This window comes from Oncorhynchus kisutch, linkage group LG14 (genome assembly GCF_002021735.2).
Source record: "Oncorhynchus kisutch isolate 150728-3 linkage group LG14, Okis_V2, whole genome shotgun sequence".
Lineage (NCBI taxonomy): Eukaryota > Metazoa > Chordata > Actinopteri > Salmoniformes > Salmonidae > Oncorhynchus > Oncorhynchus kisutch.
The window spans coordinates 40,104,512-40,124,230 of record NC_034187.2 but is presented as its reverse complement, the minus strand read 5'-3'; the positions used below and the strand labels follow the sequence as shown (position 1 = coordinate 40,124,230).

The 19,719-nt window shown below is 44.0% G+C and overlaps 1 protein-coding gene across 5 annotated transcripts in view; it reads right to left on the bottom strand.

Moving 5' to 3' along the window:
* Positions 1-19,392, bottom strand: part of LOC109903851 (lysine-specific histone demethylase 1A) — a 28,074-nt gene extending 8,682 nt beyond the window's left edge. The window contains exons 1-16 of one of the 5 annotated variants that reach the window (XM_020500842.2): positions 19,309-19,392; positions 18,389-18,440; positions 17,534-17,833; positions 17,249-17,423; positions 17,001-17,134; positions 16,730-16,901; positions 13,021-13,127; positions 12,677-12,758; positions 11,458-11,552; positions 10,309-10,326; positions 9,786-9,928; positions 9,531-9,621; positions 9,248-9,382; positions 6,607-6,680; positions 6,253-6,364; positions 973-1,105 (exon numbers count right to left, since the gene is read on the bottom strand). In XM_020500842.2, the coding sequence (XP_020356431.1) occupies positions 973-1,105; positions 6,253-6,364; positions 6,607-6,680; positions 9,248-9,382; positions 9,531-9,621; positions 9,786-9,928; positions 10,309-10,326; positions 11,458-11,552; positions 12,677-12,758; positions 13,021-13,127; positions 16,730-16,901; positions 17,001-17,134; positions 17,249-17,423; positions 17,534-17,833; positions 18,389-18,433 (1,816 nt within the window). In that variant the 5' untranslated portion in view covers positions 18,434-18,440; positions 19,309-19,392. The remainder of the gene's footprint in view (positions 1-972; positions 1,106-6,252; positions 6,365-6,606; positions 6,681-9,247; positions 9,383-9,530; positions 9,622-9,785; positions 9,929-10,308; positions 10,327-11,457; positions 11,553-12,676; positions 12,759-13,020; positions 13,128-16,729; positions 16,902-17,000; positions 17,135-17,248; positions 17,424-17,533; positions 17,834-18,388; positions 18,441-19,308) is intronic. The other 4 variants (XM_020500844.2, XM_020500843.2, XM_020500845.2 and 1 more) reach the window with 4 other exon arrangements.
* Positions 19,393-19,719: the final 327 nt, after the last annotated feature.

Sequence of the window (19,719 nt, the reverse complement as noted above, 5' to 3'; positions counted from 1 at the left end):
CTCTGCCAAGTGTCACGTCTGGACGAAACCAAGAACCATCCCTACAGTGAAGCATGGTGGTGGCAGCGTCATGCTGTGGGGATGTTTAACAGCAGCAGGGACTGAGAAACTTGTCAGGATCGAAGGAAATATGGAGTAAAGTACTGTGAGATCCTTGAGGAAAACCTGCTCCAGAGTGCTCAGGATCTCAGACTGGGGTGAAGGTTCACCTTTCAACAGAACAACAACCCTAAGCACACAGCTAATACAATGCAGGAGTGGCTTTGGGACAAGTCTCTGAATATCCTTGACTGACACAGCAAGAGCTCGGACATGAACACCTCTAGAGACCGAAAATTAGCTGTGCAGCGATGCTCCCCATCCAACAGGACAGTGCCTGAGCGGATCGGCAGAGGATGGGAGAAACTCCCAAAATACAGGTGTGCCGAGCTTGTAGTGTATACCAAAGACATGAAGCTGTAAATTGCTGCCAAAAGGTGCTTCAACATAGTACTGAGTAAAGGGTCTGAATATTTACTTAAATGTAAATCCGTTTTTTTTAAACCCTTTTTTTAACCAGTTGGGGGGAATAAAAAAATAAATAATTTAAACTTTGACTTGTCATTTATGGGGTATTGTGTGTAGATTGATCAGGGAAACAACTATTTAATACATTTTAGAATAAGGCTGTAACGTAACAAAATGTGTAAAAAGTGAAGGGGTCTGAATACTTTCCAAATGCACTGTATTTCCTCAATGTTATAATTGTTTTCCTCTTGGGCCTCCCGCAGACCTTGGCCCAGGGGCTTCAGCCCTGGTAAGTCCCTGCATTCATTTGGCCCTGCACACACAGGTTCCCCACCGCACACACGTTTAACACACAAACAAAGGAATACACAGACTGACACACCCAGACAGACAACACAAAAGAAAAAGACACAGATTGACAAACGAGCATAAGCGCAGCTACCCACAAATATCCTGTAAACTTACCAGAGGCGGTGTATCGGACCTGACGCACCGCCGTGTTCAGTTTGATGTCCAGGCCCTCGGCCAGAGCCACGGGGACACAGGAGTAGCCATTCCTCACTGTCAGGTGGCTGCCTGTGAACTCAAAGTCGTCGTCCTGGACAGGAGAAAAAAGGGAGAGAGAACACAAAATGTGGGTTATATATGGTTTACAGGGGACAAGGAGAAAACAGCACAACAAATCGATACATTTTAAACACTCAGAAATTCAATTATTATTATTTGTAGTTTCTGCCTCTGCATTTTTTAAATTATTTTAGGCTAGGTATCTGTAAGGGGGTTCATAAAAAGACATTTGATTGATTGGTTTACAAGAGCTTAGAAGGGTACCTGCCGTTTACGGGGGACTATAGCCTGGTGGTTTGAAAGGAATGAATTCAACAAGATCTGGTGTCTAATAGCCGTGTATAGTACGTGTTTGAAATCGGATCTAGTATGGATGTGCATACTAGGAGAGAGAATTGCCAGGACAAGATGGATTGGTTTAGAGAAGGGAAAGTCCATGTACTGCAGGAAGAAATCATGAAGGCGCAATATATAGGGCTAGAACGGTAATTGTATAAATCTTGTAACCGACGATTATGGATGAAGCTCATGAAAATAAAATAGATAAATAAAGTTGATAAATACATTTTAAGGCAACAAACTTTACTCAAAACAAAAGGTGCAGAAGGGGATGGCTGCCGTTTTACAGGCTCCTAACCAGCTGTGCTATTTGTTTGTTTAACTTATTTTGTACACAATGTTGCTGCTACTGTCTCATGTGACCGAAAAGAGCATCTGGACATCAGAACAGCGATTACTCACCTCCAACTGGACAAAGATTTTTATTTATTTAATGAGTCTGGCGTAAAAGACATACTGCTTCCCCGAGACCAGGCCCAAATCCCCATCCTTTGCATGAAGAAAAGACTGAAATAGAGGTGTGGCGGAGGCCGGAGTGCCTTGTGAGAATTAATCCGCCTTTGCACGTTGGCCAACAGAACAGATGGTTATCACTGGATGATCTACGATCGAGACCGTCCTACCAAACAGGGCATTATGTAATATCTTATGTTTCAGAGTCGTGGCTGAACGACGACACGGATATTATAAAGCTGGCTGGGTTTTCCATGCATCGGCAGGACAGAGCAGCCATGTCTGGTAAGACGAGCGATGTGTGTATATTTGTCAATAACAGCTGGTACGCAATGTCTAATATTAAAGAAGTCTCGAGCTATACACTATTAACCCAGAGAGTCAACTATATTTTTCGTAGCTGTCTATTTACCACCACAAACCGATGCTGACACTAAGACTACACTCAACAAGCTGTATAAGGCCATAAGCAAACAAGAAAATACTAATCCAGAGGCGGCACTCTTAGTGGCCGGGGACTTTAATGCAATTTATATCCGTTGTACCTAATTTTCGACCAGCATGTCACATGTGCAACCAGAGGAAAATAAACTCTAGACCACCTTTAGTCCACACATAGAGATGGCTACAAAGCTCTCCCCCAGCTTCCATTTGGAAAATCTGACCATGATTCTATCCTCCTGATTCCTGCGTATGAAAGCAGGAAGTACCAGTGACTCGCACATTACAGAAGTGGTCAGATGACGTGGAATGTACACTACAGGACTGTCTTGCTCGCACAGACTGGAATATGTCCCGGGATTCATCCAATGGCATTGAGGAGTATACCACCTCAGTCACCGACTAGTGTATCGACAACGTCGTCCCCACAATGACCATACGTACATATCCCAACCAGAAGCCATGGATTACAGGCAACATCCACACCGAGCTAAAGGCTAAAGCTGCCGCATTCAAGGAGCGGGACACTAATAAGAAATCCCGCTATGCCCTCAGACGAACAGTCAAACTATCAATAAAGGACTAGGTTTGAATCCTACTACACCGGCTACGACGCTCATCGGATGTGGCAGGGCTTGCAAACTATTACAGACTACGAAGGGAAACCCAACCAACATTAACAAGGCCGCGGAGCCAGACAGATTACCAGGACGTGGCAAGTTAGAGAAACTGGCAAGTGTCGTCAATGACATTTTCAACCTCTCCCTGACAGAGTCCGTAATAACATGTTTCAAGCAGACTACCATAGTCCCAAGCGAAGGTAACCAAGCGAAGGTAACCTGCCTGAATGACTACTGCCCCATGGCACTCATGTCTATTGCCAGGAAGTGCTTTGAAAAGGCTGGTCACGGCTCACATAAACACCATCGTCCCGGAAAACCTAGATGCACTCAAATTTGCATACTGCCCCAACAGATCCACCGATGACACAACCACACTGCCCTTTCCCACCTAGACAAAAGGAAAAACCTGTGAGAATGCTATTCATTAACTACAGCTCAGTGTTCAACACCATAGTGCCCACAAAGCACATCACTAAACTAAGGACCCTGGAACTAAACACCTCCCTCTGCAACTGGATCCTGGACTTCCTGACGGGCCACCTACAGGTGGTAAGGGTAGGCAACAACACATCTGCCATGCTGATCCTCAAGACTGGGGCCCTTCAAGGGTGCGTGCCTAGTCCCTTCCTGTACTCCCTGTTCACCCACGACTGCATGGCCAAGCACGACTCAAACACCATCATTAAGTTTGCTGACGACAAAATAGTGGTAGGGCTGGCGCGGTTTCATCACCACCTGGTATGACAACTGCTCAACATCCGACCGTAAGACACAGAGGGTAGTGTGTACAGCCCAGTACATCACTGGAGCCAAGCTTCCGGTTATCGAGGACCCCAAAAATTGTCAAAGATTCCAGTCACCCAAGTCAGACTTTTCTCTCTGCTACCCCACGGCAAGTGGTACCGGAGCACCAAGTCTAGGTCCAAAAGGCTCCTTAACTGCTTCTACCCCCAAGCCATAAGACTGCTGAACTATTTACATTGACACCCCCCTTTGTTTTTACACTGCTGCGCGCTGTCTATTATTAGTGTCTTGATGCTGTATTGTTTGTCCTTCATGTTCGAATACGTTAATGTTACCCTTTCCTTGTGTTTTTTGTAATAAATTATTGTAAAATAAATTATTTTTAATGCAGTCACTTTACCCCTACCTACATGTACAAATTACCTCGACTAACCTCTACCCCTGCACATTGACTCAGTACCAGTACCCCCTGTATATAGCCTCGTTATTGTTATTATATTGTGTTACTTACAACATTTAAGTGTCTTCCTTTAGTTGATTTAGTAAATATTTGATGAACTCTTTCTTCAATTCTGCTGTTGTTTAAGAGCTTCTACGTAAGCATTTCATAGTAAGGTTAAATCCGGTTGTATTCGGCCCATGTGACAAATCAATTTTGATTTGATAAACAGTATAATAAAATTAAGCCTGGTTATCATCGAACAACCAATATAAGGAGAGACGAGAAGACACAAAACTAGACAGTTTAAGAATTGTGTGTTGTAGAACAAACAGATGACTGAAGCCATCCAGGCATTCAAAAAGACAAGTGCACATGAGTCCGTTTCAGCGGTAACATGGACTCCTCACAACGTGAAGAAACTTTGTTGCCCCTTGTTTGAGCAATGTGTTGTGGCAAACAAGTATCATGAATTGCATGCACCCAAATCTCTTTCCAAAAACAGGGAACACTGACTTGATGTAGCTATTCCCTCTACTATTGTAGCCAAGCTGACAGCTAGCAAACATTGATCATCACATTTCTGCACATGCAGTCAGGAGTGAAGGAGAAAAATCTACTTTTTTTTTTTTTGCTATTCAAATGGTTCTTAGGGTAACCGCTGACAAAACAACCATTATCCAAAATTCCATGACCATCACAGCAATATATACAAAGCAATCTACCATTACCTGGTTGCTAAGAATCATATTTAACTAGGCAAGTCAGTTAAGAACAAATTCTTATTTACAATGATGGCCTAAACCAGCCAAACCCGGACGACACTGGGCCAAATTGTGCCCTATGGGACTCCCAATCACAAACGGTTGTGATACAGCCTGGATACAGTCTATATACGTTTCCACAGTTGAAAGTGCACGTTTAAGCAAAAACCAAGCCATGAGGTCGAAGGAATTCTCCGTAGAGCTCCGAGACAGGATTGTGCCTAGGCGCAGATCTGGGGAAGGGTACCAAAACATTTCTGCACCATTGAAGGTCCCCAAGAACAGAGTGGCCTCCATCATTCTTAAATGGAAGAAGTTTGGAACCACCAAACAACTTTTCCTAGAGCTGGCCGCCCAGCCGAACTGAGCAATCGGGGGAGAAGGGCCTTGGTCAGGGAGGTGAACAAGAACCCGATGGTCACTCTGACAGAGCTCCAGAGTTCCTCTGTGGAGATCAGAGAACCTTCCAGAAGGACAACCATCTCAGCAGTAGTCCACCAATAAGGCCTTTATGGTAGAGTGACCAGGCGGAAGCCAATCCTCAGTAAAAGGCATATGACAGGCCACTTGGGGTTTGCCAAAAGGCACGTAAAGGACTCTCAGACCATGAGAAACAATATTCCCTGGTCTAATGAAACAAAGACTGAACTCTTTGGCCTGAATGCCAAGCCACCCATCTGGAGGAAACCTGGCACCATCCCTACGGTGAAGCGTGGCAGCAACATGCTGTGGGGATGTTTTTCAGCAGTAGGAACTGGGAGACTAGTCAGGATCGAGGGAAAGATGAACAGAGGAAATTACAGAGCGGTCGTTGATGAAAACCTGCTCCAGAACGCTCAGGTCCACGGACTCTTTGATACAGGTGTGCCAAGAGTGTAGCGTCATACCCAAGAAGACTCAAGGCTGTAATCACTGCCAAACGTTCTTCAACAAAGTACTGAGTAAATAGTCTGAATACTTATGCAAATGTGATATCAGTTTTTTTTTTTTTTGCTATAATTTCTACAAACTGATTTTGCTTTGCATTATTGGGTATTCTGTGTAGATTGACAAAGGAAAAAAAACACAATTTAATCCATTTTAGAACAAGGCTGTAACATAAAATGGGTAAAAAGTCTAATGGGTTTAAGTACTATCAATAACCAAAAATAATATTTTTCAGCTATTTGAAGCTGGTGTATAAAATCGAAAGCAAGACGCAAAGGCGAAACTTAAGGATGAGAAACAGAAGTATTACACAGAATGGATCCACCACATATCAGAATGGCTTTCATTGAGGATGATAGATATAGAACTCACATTCTATGTGAATTTGGTCAGATCAACTACAAAGCTACATACTGGACCTAAGTGAGTAATGAGTGAGTGAGTGTACCTGGTCCCAGTGCTTGAGTGAGAGAGTAGAGAGGGGCGTGGCATTGGCAAATTCCAAGTTGGCAAAGTGCCAGTCAAGGATCTGCCTGTCCCGGGACGACAAGTACACATCACTGTGGAGAGATCGGCAGAGGATGTAAAAAAAAGAAGAGACGGATGCGAGCACATCTAGCCTGGTCCCAGATCTGTTTGTACTTTTGCCTACTCCATTGTCATTGACAAGCTAAACATTACCATGACAATTCCATAAGAAAGAGCCGAGACAGACTGGCACCCAGGCTAGAGCACACCCACATGCTTAAAGAATAGCACAACAGCAGCCCTTTACAGTGGAGCGAAGATGTTCAAGTGTTACCTGGGTGGGTTGGCCTCCAGTTCCTGAAGCTTCTCCTCCAGTTTGACCTGCGACTCCACCAGCTCATCATACTCCTACAGGAGAGGGGAAGAGAAAGGAGTTTAACACTGAGACACGGGGCCTCCCGAGTGGCACAGCGGTCTAAGGCCGGGATGTCGTCGTCTCATCGCGCTCTAGCGACTCCTTGTAGGCGGGCCGGGTCCCTGCAAGCTGACTTCGGTCGGCAGTTGTACATTGGTGCGGCTGGCTTCCGTGTTCAGCGAGTAGTGTGTCAAGAAGCAGTGCGGCTTGGGCAGGGTTGTGTTTTGGGGGACGCATGGCTCTCGACCTTCGCCTCTCCCGAGTCAGTACGGGAGTTGCAGCAATTGGGACAAGACTAACTACCAATTGCGGAAAAAAGTGGTAAAGGTACAAAAACGAGGAGAGAGCCCATTTATTTTTCTTGGCAAGACACAAAGGCCACCAATGGAGCATTCAGGAAACCATTTGAAGTCGACTGGTTTCAGACATGGGGGCCAACCTGAGCAATAGAACAGGGAACACTGGAGTACATCTATTTGTGCACACAAGAAGGTTTAAATGGTGACTCAGTTTAATGGACTGAGTCACTCTGTCCAGGTTTCATCACCTACCCCTGCAGCCATTGACACCCACCTTCCCAAGGCCTCCCCGACCCTGTTCTAGCCACACTCTCTGTGTGTGTGTGTGTGTGTGTGTGTGTGTGTGTGTGTGTGTGTGTGTGTGTGTGTGTGTGTGTGCGCGTACACCATTTCCAGCCAGACAGACCAGGCTGAGTCAAGCCTTAGAAGTGCCTTTTCAGGAGGCAGTCGACCAAAAGACGACTCGAGTTCAGACAGCAGCTGTGTTTAAACTTGCTTCCCAAAAATACACTTGAGGTGGAGCTTTATCTGCACTGAAAGTGATGCTGTACTGCCTTTAATGATACACACAGGCAAAGCATTAGACCACTCAAACACATGCTGCAGAAACCGTCGTGTTTACCATTTTTTTTGTCTCCGAGGCACATCCTTAGCTCTACTTATGTCGAATTTTCACTTAGTCGTGCATTGACGTCAATGGGAAACTTGTTGAAAATTTGATTTAAGTGAAAGTTAGGATGTGCCCCTATGGTCTCAAGTACACTTCTGTCTCCTTGGCTTAAAAGGACACTTCGGGATGTTGGCAATCTACTCCCCCAGAGTCAGATGAACTCGTGAATACCATTTGTATGTCTCCGTGTCCAGTAGGAAAGAAGTTAGAGGTAGTTTGGGAGCCGATGCTAACTACAGTTATCAGGTCTATGGGTATCTACTAGCATGCTAGTGGACCGCTAGTTAGCAACTGCACTAGTTAGCAACTTCCTTCAAACTGCAAGCAGAGATTAAAAATAATAATAATAATTTAAAAACCATCTGACTTTGGGGAAATAGACAAAGGGTCTCATTGCCAAAATCCCAAAGTATCCCTTTAAATGACCCAAATCCAATCCACTCATTTACTATATTAAACAGGTTTTGCGCTAAGCTCATACTGTGGCAGAAAGTCAGCTATAATCATTAAGCCCTGTATTTCCCCCTAATAAGTTTACTCAAATGAAGTTAAGACTTGAATGGAGGAGATACTTGCTATATAACAACCACAATTATTTTGGAAATCTGAGTAACATTTTTCATTAGTTGATTGAAATGCCATCAGCAGCGGTACACAGATCCTACTTGACCATTTCTATTCACAAATGCGAGTGAATTGCACACACCGTGGAGCCCTGACCACCTGCCAATTTTTTATCCCCTTTTCTCCCCAATTTCGTGGTATCAAATTGTTAGTAATTGCTATCTTGTCTCATCACTACAACTCCCGTACGGGCTCGGGAGAGACTAAGTCATGCGTCCTCCGAAACACAACCCAACCTTGGTTGGCTTCTTAACACAGTGCGCATCCAACCCGGAAGCCAGCAGCACCAATGTGTCGGAGGAAACTGACCTGGTCAGTGTGCACTGCGCCCGGCCTGCCACAGGAGTCACTGGTGCGTGATGAGACAAGGATATCCCTACCGGCCAAACCCTCCCTAACCCGGACGAAGCTAGGCCAAGCCTGGGCGCGAACCCAGAGTCTCTGGTGGTACAGCTAGCGCTGCAGTGCCCTAAAGCACTGAACCACCCGGGAAGCTGAAATAGACATCTTACCCACATTTGGCAGGTGTTCGTTTTAGGCCCTGGAAAACTCTGATAATTGCCCAAAAATGATTGAATTGAAAACACATACATTGAGAACACCTTTAATTTAATCCAATTGTGTCTGGAGGCTAGAAATAGGTGATGCTCCAGCTGTTATATGTATGGCTTAACCACGTTGTGTGAGAGTCTGGAGGAAGTACCGTACGGTACAAGAATTAAGTTTGTTTTGGAAAAACAAATGAGCAAACGGGAAAGTAATCAAAGTAATGTGCCATTAACTGCTTGCAGCTTGAAGCTATTCGTATGGAACAAGTAGGGCCCTATCAAATCTGTTTTAAGATGCTCTAAGGCCATAACCATGCTTAAACCACATCAGGAGTCCACTTGAGGTCTGGGGAAAAATGGAAGAAACCTATCCTCTGCCTCTACAGTAGGGTGGTGTGACAGAGCACGAGTAGCCTCACCTTGCAGAGTGCAGCGAGGTCGCGGTGCTTGCTCTTGACCAGGAACTCGGCAGTGATGTCTCTGGGGGGCTTGACCTCACTGGCCTCCTTGTGCTGCTGATGAAGCTCCTTGACCCTCTCCTTGGTACCCACCATCTGAGAGAATGAGGGGGAAGAGAGAAAGGTAGACAGACAAGAGGAGAAAACAGATTAAAGGAGGGAAAAGAGTACATCTACAGGGATCTACATTAAAGCTACTTTGTTGATATTTTTGACCTCAGATACAGTGGTACTCATGGTCAACCTTGTTCAACAGCTCCTTGAGATCCTCTTGGGTCTTGACGATCTTCTTCCAGTGCTCTATCTGCTCATCTTTCACATGTTTCTCCTGCAACCTATTGGAAGTTACCAGTCAAAAGAACACCTAAGAATTGATATGTGCCGTTGAGAAAGAGGAATCTATATATTTTTTTATTAAAAACTAAATACAACCATCGCCACAGAATTTGTGCAAGTTTCCAAGCCCTGCATATGCCTGGACAAAGGGCCAAACACTTACTGAATGACCACCTCCAGGGCCTGTCCCAAGGACACAGGCTTGTTGTTGAGGAAGTTGAAGTCCAGCTGGTGGCTGAGGTAGGAAGTGGCCTCCAGCAGACGGTTGAACTCCTGCTCCACCATCTCGTCCTTCTCCTTGGGCACCTGATGATTAGGTCAACAATGAACATTAGGATTATAGAATTGAAATATTAATAATGAACAATGGGATTATAGCATTTCATGTTATTCATGAACATGCAGTCATAAAGGAAGAGCAATCCAATTTAGAAAAGAATCGCTTCCTCGACCATTAGAGACGTGATCAAGAGAAATATACCTCTTGGGGGGGGGGGGGGGGGGGAGCTATTGCTGACTACAAGGCTTCGACAGACAGTTAACACAGACAGGTGCCTTTCAGGACACTCAAGGACAGAACAGAACCAGTTCTATTACAGTCTACTTCAATGTGTACCGACATCAGATTGAACATTAATTATTAACAATAGGTGAACAATGTTATCATGTAGTAAAGCAATACATACGCTTGTGCATCGTTCACCCTTTAGCAGTCCACCAGATGATAAACACGGGGGGGGGGGGGGGGTGGTCGAGAGGGGAGAGAATTAACAAATTAAATAAACAAACGTACAATATAACTTTTTTTTTTTTTAATGGGTGTATTTGTGCATCTCTGAGCAATGTTGTTCTCTCGATTCCTGGGGTCATTTCATATGTTCATGTGTTTGAGCTTTTCGATGCACTAGCAGGCAGAAATACAGCCAGGTATGTTGTGTCATATGATACAAAATGTGTGACTCTTTCCTTTAAAATGTTAAAACAGATGTAACCACACTTTGAAAAAGGACACTTAATTAGCTTCCCCTGCAGAAAAGGAAATCAGTTGCGCTGTGTGGAGAGTGACCAGCTGCCCTATCCCTGACTACCACCTCTGAACAGGGTCATTTTCATTAGGCACCAAACAAAATGGACTGAGACAGGTAGGGACTACATCAACTTGTCCAATAAGAAGAGATCATTTCCGTTTTTGCGTTGAAAAACGTTTTTCTATGTTTGGCCCTAATGAACAGGACCCTGGCCTGAAAATAACCCCAAACATCCTACCGCTGCATGACAGAGGGAGAAAATAATAGTTTGAAGAGAACACCGCTGGTTATTTCCAGTCTAACGGTATTACATTGGGAGAGTCTGGCCTCAACAAAGAGAGGGCAGAGCTGCTGTTGATGACACGCTAGGCTAAGCAGCTAACTGAATCCACCCTGCTAAGTGGTTAACTGAATCCACCCTGCACTTTGCTCGCGTTCCGCGGAAACAAGCAGCCCTGCGGACAAAGTAAGGGCCCCGCTAACACAGCACATAGCGGTGTGCTGGATGAAATCTAAACATCTTCAGCACAAGAGGTAAATAACAAAACGCAGAGTTAACATTGGGGGAAACGAAATAAATGTCTACATACAGTAAAATGGTTGTAGGTTACATTTGTGGTTAGCAGACACTTCAAAGTCGAGCGCGCTTGCACGAGACACCAAAGTAATACGACAATTCATTTTGTTATAATGTTCTACAAGCATTTCACTCTACTGCAGCGCATTGGCATTATATGGAGTGTGTGGCCTAAGCCTCATAACTCAAACTAAGTGAATGGCCCAAATAGCTAGCGATGCAACACTCACAGCTTGACCGTTGGCTTCGTACAGAGGACACTTCTGTTTGATCTTGGCTAGCTCCATGTTAACCTGCTTGCTGACCACCGCCATGGGATTGCCTCCTAGAACACACCAGATAAAACATCAGGATATAGGCATACAGCCATAGAATAGTTCTATGCCCACAATATCACATAAGCTATATTAGGTAGCAACGTTAAACTATGACATTAGTTGTAGTTCTAACAGCCTGGCTGGATAGATAGTGTAGATTTTTTTCTTGCATATATTGAATGTGATAAAAATATGAATATGACCAAACTTGGTATCATTTGAAACACATTTGTGGAATCTCACAGTTTCACATGTCTTCCATAAAACAAAGAAGAAAAGTGATAAATCGTCATTTGCCTGTCCAGTCCTATTTCTTCAGACTACATTGATCAGGGCGTCTCAGCAGGAGTGCTGATATAGGATCAGTTTGGCCTTTTAGGTCATAATGAAGACATGTTTATGGACAGATCCAAGATCAGCACTCCTACTCAGACACCTGGCTCATATGGGCCCAGACTACATTTACATGGTCAACACCACCCTCTGCTGGTGAGAAGCTGTCATAGCAGGCCCATTTGAAATTACTGTTCAAAGTGGCTTTCAAATCATGTACATAGTTGACATAGGAACAGGACTCCCTTGGGTCTTGTGGGTCCAGCGAGATTCCTACAGGAACTGGAGTGAAATTCTAGAGCCAAGTTCGGGAGAGGATTAACAGCCCACAGGAACGGGCAGTACAGGAATCCTTTTAAACTGAGTTGTGTGTTATAAGCAGTTTTAGAAGGACATGATTTTACCCCCCTAACAGGAACACATGTTCTTCTGTTTTCAATCACAATATATAAATAAAATAGGCCCTTCAGCTGAGCAGGCAATGGAAAATTACTCTCTCGTCCAAGTGGAGCCGTTGCTATGGACACACACACACAGACAGCACATGGAGCGTAGGGAAGGTGCGGGGGAGAGACAGACGAGCAGCTAACGGAGGAAGTTACTTCTGATTTGGGCATGTTAAAATGAGCACGGGATAGAAGTGATTTTTATTGGGACAGGATAGGAAAGTTATCAGGGTTATAGAACTGTTGCGGGGGGGGGGGGGATTGACAAGATGGCACTTCAGTGTAATGTTCATTACCACCGGCACTGGCTGTACGTGTGTGTAATTGTGTGTGTCTATGAATGAATGCTTTACCCAGTCCTGTCACCACCATGGCCCCCAGATCAGCCACATAGTTGCCCTTCCGGAACGTGGCCACTCTCCCCCCAACACGGTCCTGAGGAAACAATAACCAAATTACCACAACAAAGAGGAAAACCCTAACCATTAGCTGTTCCACCAGGCCGAAATGTTGCATTACTGGTCAGTATCACTGCATTAGCTGAAGGTTAGACGTAGGTCGTGTTCAATTGGCACAAGATATCATTTCTCACCTTGTCCAATAAGAAAAGTGTTGGTTTTCAATTGCGAAGTGTTTTGCTACAGCGTGCCCCAATGAACTTGGGCTTGTATCAATGTGTGATGCGCTATTGACCCACCCTGGCCTCCAGTACTGTCACATCCATGCCGAAACTCTGCAACTGCCGCGCGGCCGCCAGCCCAGACACACCCCCTCCGATGATGATCACCTTGCCGGTCTTCTTTGCTACATTGACACAGGGGAACTAGAGTGATTAACAATCACATAACCAGCTATTTTGACACATCGATAAAAACAAATTATGTTGAGTCACATGAGGTTTAGAGTTGAACCCCCAAATTATTATAACTCCTTGCTATTAACCAATCAGCATCCAGGATCCAAACAACCCATTTTATCATTGAAAATAATGCCACTGTTGATTAGATGCTTTTTTTCTTCAGTTGCACTTCTCCACTCAGATGAGAATTCACAAAGGAGCATTCAATCAGGAGACAGTGCTCCGGCTGATGTGAAGGTACTTTTCCTCTGGAAATTCTCGGTTTAGCCTACTTTTCTCTGGTAAAATGAAAGATAAAAAATGATATAAAGAATGTAGGTTATTGAACCTTTAACTAGGCAAGTCAGTTAAGAATTTGTTCTTATTTACAATGACGGCTTAACGGGGAACTGTGGGTTAACTGCCTTGTTCAGGGGCAGAACGACAGATTTTTACCTTGTAAGCGCGGGGACTCGATCCAGCGACAGTTATGAAAACTTAAGACCCTAAAGAGGACTTTCTACTGACTCTGAAAAACACTAAAAGAAAGATGCCCAGGGACCCTGTTAATCTGCGTGAAAGTGCCTTAGGCATGCTGCAAGGAGGCATGAGGACTGCAGATGTGGCCAGGGCAATAAAATGCAATGTCCGTACTGTGAGACGCCTAAGACAGCACTACAGGGAGACAGGACGAACAGCTGATCGTCCTCGCAGTGGCAGACCACGTGTAACAACACCTGCACAGGATCGATACAACCGAACATCACATCTGCGGGACAGGTAGAGGATGGCAACAACAACTGCCCGAGTTGCACAATCCCTCCATCAGTGCTCAGACTGTCCGCAACAGGCTGGACTGAGGGCTTGTAGGCCTGTTGTAAGGCAGGTCCTCACCAGACATCACCAGCAACAACATCCCCTATGGGCACAAACCCAACGTCGCTGGACCAGACAGGACTGGTAAAAAGTGCTATTCACTTACGAGTCGCGGTTTTGTCTCACCAGGGGTAATGGTCGGATTCGCATTTATCGTCGAAGGAATGAGCGTTACACCGAGGCCTGTACTCTGGAGCGACCTGACATGACCATCCAGCATGACAATGCCACCAACCATACAGCTCGTTCTGTGCGTGATTTCCTGCAAGGCAGGAATGTCAGTGTTCTGCCATGGCCAGTGAAGAGCCCGTATCTAAATCCCATTGAGCACGTCTGGGACCTGTTGGATCGGAGGGTGAGGGCTAGGACCATTCCCACCAGAAATGTCAAGGAACTTACAGGTGCCTTGGTGGAATAGTAGGGTAACATCTCACAGAAAGAACAGGGCAAATCTGGTGCAGTCCATGAGGAGGAGATGCACTGCAGTACTTAATGCAGCTGGTGGCCACACCAGATACTGACTGACTTGATTTTGACCCCCCCCTTTGTTCAGGGACACATTATTCCATTTCTGTTAGTCACATGTCTGTGGAACTTGTTCAGTTTATGTATCAGTTGGCGAATCTTATGTTCATACAAATATTTACACATGTTAAGTTTGCTGAAAATAAATGCAGTTGACAGTGAGAGGATGTTTACATAAATTTGGCAAAAATGACTTTGCTTTTTGATTGTAAGCTCATTTACTTGTGTGGCTGGCAGCCAAAATAGCATTGAACTTCTGTTGTCACCGGATGAAAATGTAACTATTTTCTGCCTAATGTGTGACAAATGTATTTTATGTGAAAGAACTATTGTTGCACACCCCTCATCACTCTATTGAAGAAAATAATGGATTAAGGAATGCGTTTGAAAACGCAGATTTCTGAACTTTTGCTATATAAATGAACACATTTTTAGTTATTAAAATATTACCAAAGTTACCATAGGGATTGCCATAGATTACCTGTTAATTATCAAAATTATCAAAATTACCAAAGACTTGGGAAACTTTGGTAAATTACTGGTAGCTTTGGCAAATACCTGTATACGCAAACAAGTGGTGTGTTAACCTTGCTCAGATGGGCAATTCCACAGTAACAGAATGACTCAGATGTCACTTTAAAATGTATGCCAAACCAAAAACATCCATTTCCAAGTTTAACAAACCACACAACTCTACGCACAAGGACTAGTTTTAACAATTTCCACATAAAATTTTACTTGAAGAGTGCAGACGTAAAGTTTGGTAACAGAATGACGGTCCAAATCTCCCTCCAATTTTTTGTTTGACCACGTTTTCCAAAAGCTCGTAAATATCTACTCCGAATTAAGATTCAATTGTCGGCAGAAAGGATGGGGTGTCAGCTATGATAAGACACCTCGAGGTTCAACAAATCTATTTTGGTTATTGAACTACAGTAAGTAAAGTGGCTTAACAACCGGTAACAGAATGACATCATGGGTACCTGATCTGTGCTATACAAAAATGCATAAATATGAATTAATGTAATTCCCTTCATTGTGATGTATCCTGAATAGGGTAACAGAGGTAGACAAATGTAATATCCTCCTTTGCATGTTAGGCTATTATTCTAATGAGCATGGCCCCCAAACAAGACCAAATTTGGTTGGTCCGGAAATACTCAGTACCAATCATAGGTTATTTATATATTTTTCACAAGTTTGGACATCACATTAGAGAACAGTACAGTAGTTAGGTACAGTAAAGTATACTGTACTCCATTGTGCTGTACTAAACTATGTTCAGTACTGTATTTTACTGCCCTATACTCTACTCAACTACTTTTCTTTAATATGCTGACCAAACTTGTGAAACAGACATCTACAATTGGTTCCAATTTGGACTGACCAAATTCCAACTACTTTTCAGCGTCCATGGACGTCCGGTGCTCAGTGGGGGAGATGGTTGGTTACAGTAAATGGAAAGAGGGGGCTCATGGGTAAGTGTCAGTAAGGGTTGAGACAGGTGACATTAACTGGAGAGAGAGAGGGACAGGTTGTCCAGGCTGTTTTAACACTCTTGCTTTGACCAGCATGCGACAGAAAGAAAAATAAAACTATTATTAGCTGAACATAACAGTATGCCAGTGGGAGGCACGACAGTAGCAGGTGTTCCAACTGTGGTTTGTGACTACTATGAATTCCCATTGTAGCCAATTCAGTTGCAGTCATTCTACTACTCATTATGTTACCAATTTGGTTGTGGTCACTTAATAAATCAGAAACCACATCTTTATCAGTAAAAATACTATAAATAATTGGTAGGTCTACCTTCACTTGTTACTTCTGTGAACTTTCATTATAGTCCCTCATGATATTTCGACACTACAAGGTCGCACTTTGTGTAAAAAAAAAAATGAAAACAAATGCCTGCAATTTCAGCATGTTCAGGTGGGATGGAACTAGTTGTTTTTTAAGACTCCCTTTCCTCTGTATTTACACCGTAATAAAATTTAAAAAACAGACTCAGCTTTAATTTGACACCAAATTTGATGTGCTCCTATGAACAGCTCTTGGTTTTTTTTATTTTTTTTACATGAAAATGCCCATATCGAAAATGTGAGCATAAGCATTGTACATGCCGTTACTATAGTATATCAGGCAGATAGTAAAAGGCTAATGTACTCACTTGGTAAAGGCTTGACTCTCTTGTAGATGCCAAAGTTGATGAGGCCGTGTCTCTCCAGGTAACTGTGTATCCTGTGCACCAGCACTGTATCACTGTTGTATGGTGCTTCAAGTTGTTGTGTTGTGGCTTCGAAGGTTAGCTGGATTTTCGGGTTATCAAGCCAAAGTTGGAGCTGAAACAAATAATTTGCCACAATTTCAGACCCAAATCCAAATGTACAATCGTCTCCAGAACTAAGCAAGTCTTGTTAATGAAGTAGGTGTGTTCTCACTGTGCGGTTGCGGATGTACAGGAACACTTTCTGCGTCTGCTGGGGCCCGCTGATGATGTCCGGGAAGCAGGCGGCCTCCTGGGAGGTCATGCGATCATGGGGCAGGCGGCTCTGGAACGCAGCTCCCTCCACACCTGGAAAACCAAAAACACGCCACCCTCAACACCCGTCCTGACACACACACACCTTTCGCTACCCAATGTTACATTTGCGCTCGCAGGCACGCACTTTCGCACAGTCCAACTCACACTCACCAGAGGGCTCCTCAGGCTCGCTGTCCACCTCCTCCTCCATGGGCGGCGCCGGTGGCGGGATCACCTGCTTGCGCTCCTTCTCCGCCTTGGCATTGCGCTCCTCCTCAGAGTAGTATTCGTCCTCAGACAGATTGGCCAGGCTCTCGTCCATCTCGCGGTACTCCACCTGCAACAAGAGGCACAATAAACGCTCCATTAAAACCACGTTCCGGCTCACCTAAGATGAAGCAAATGGTCATGTCTCGCTAAGATGGGTGGACATGTATTATAGGTTGTTACTTTTGATCGCTTGCGGCGGCTTGTCCTGCGACCCTCAGCAGTGTCCAGGTCCACCCCCCCGGGGCCAGGGAGGTGGGGCTGCGGGGGCCCACCAGGTTCCCCACTCGGAGAGGCCCGCTCCTTCTTTTTGATCTCCACGGCGCCTGGGGCCAAGGGAGGGGCACCCATCTGGGCAGGAGCCTGGGCCTCAAGGGACCGCTCAGCTCCCCCTGGTGCCAAGGAGGTGGAAGCGGCAGAGGAAGATGAACCTGCGTCTGACTTCTTACTCAACAGCATCATGGAGGAAGATAGAGGCCTCTCCTTGAAAAACCAAAATCGACATCAGCCAAATCCATTCGCTGCTCTAGAGTTGTCTGTGATATGATAATCTAGGATGACCAGAGTTAGTTTTTTCAAAATGCTGATCCATTGTGGTCAAAATCAATAAAAAGCTATGATATTGAATATTAGCAAAAAGTCTGTATTTGGCAAATATTAAATAAGATTACCATGAATTGCTGTTCATAGAGAAAAAATAAATGTTTCAACAGCCAGGAAAAAAATATTATCAACATAGCTAAGAAACACCAGTTATATAGTACAGAGAGAATATTGTAGCTAGTTTACCAGCTCAACTACCATTTAGAAAAACTGAAAGTTTATGTATTCAAGGTTTCATAACCTTCTGTACAATTAATGCACTCTCACTTTCTATATGGATAATATATCATGTCAAAATATGGAAATGAGTTCTTACAACTCCATAACAGCTAACTAAATACATGAACCAAGCTATACTTAAAGTTGAGGATGCATTAGAAGTGCACCAACTAGATGCGTTGACAGATGACAAATGTAAGAGGGCTCCACAATAACCTTGTCTTGCTTTACCCATTTCTCCGTGGACCTGGTATTATCCATTCAAACACTAAGAAATAAAGACAGAATCAGAAATATGGTCATGAACAACAAGTCCACCAAGCCAGGCAGCTAGACAATCAGTCCTGGGGTGTAACGTTAATCAGTCGAAACAGTTGAACACCTAAATGTTTTGCTACTAAAACGAGAGTTTATATTGGACAAATACAGGTAGGTCGCTCCCCGTTTCGTTCGAGACAAGTTTTGCAAAAGAATCGGCATAATGAATATGCACCTGGTTTATTGGCCAACTAGGAGTAGGTGACTAGGAGAGTAATGAATAACGAGCTAGCTACACAGCTATCAGTTAGCGACGTCTAAACTAGTTACTTCATTTTTTGCTATTGTATTTCAAATATGTGGAGAATAACCATTAGTATATAGGCCAACTACTTGGTTCGTATTAACAGCCTTTTCGATGGTTTCGTAAGAAAACATGTCGGACAGTCAGCCAGTTCTTGGAGCTAACAAGCTAGCCATCTGCCTGGCTAAACCATACTGCCGACTACCTATCTATATTATAAAACCCTCTGACGTCGTTAAAACCTAGTTAGCCAACTTTGCTTCTATAACTTAACAAGGTCAACGATCAGCGTCGTGGGTGTTGTCTGACTAGTATATTATTCATGTTGTACTGCATACACAGGGTTCACGAGCTCATCAATTTAACTACGGTAGCTAACGCTAGCTAGCAGGCTAACAATGAGTCTCACTCAGTAACTATGTGTCTGTGTGTTGGCTAGCAACTACCAGTGAAAACATTGCACTCCAATCACGTTAGTGGCTACGCTATAACATCGCATTTCACTATACAGCCAATATTGGGGCCGTGAGTTGAAGGGTAAAACATAACAACATGCATACAAGTATTACTGTACCTCTAGATCGCCGCAATCAATATGTCAACACAAAGACAAATCCCATCCCTTCCTCTCGTTGAATTATATGATCCGCCCCCTCACCGTCATGCTATTCAGCTATTGGGACATCTGTGAGGATTGGTTATGGATTGGTTATGGATATTGTCAATCATCAAGGAGGGGATTCGATTAATGCCCCGGCTCTACATTTGATTGGTTAGCGTTGATTGCATTAGTTTTCGAAACGGGCTGTCTCCCGGGCGTGAGCCAAAGTCGGCTAAAACCAAAGTGACGTAGGGTTAAACACGTAGAATAGTATTCTGTGTTTTCACATTCAAAAGTTATTGATTTAGATAAAAATCACTAACTGCCTTCTCAATGAAAACTAGTTTTAAAATTCGAATATATTTTATGGAAAAGGATGTTGTA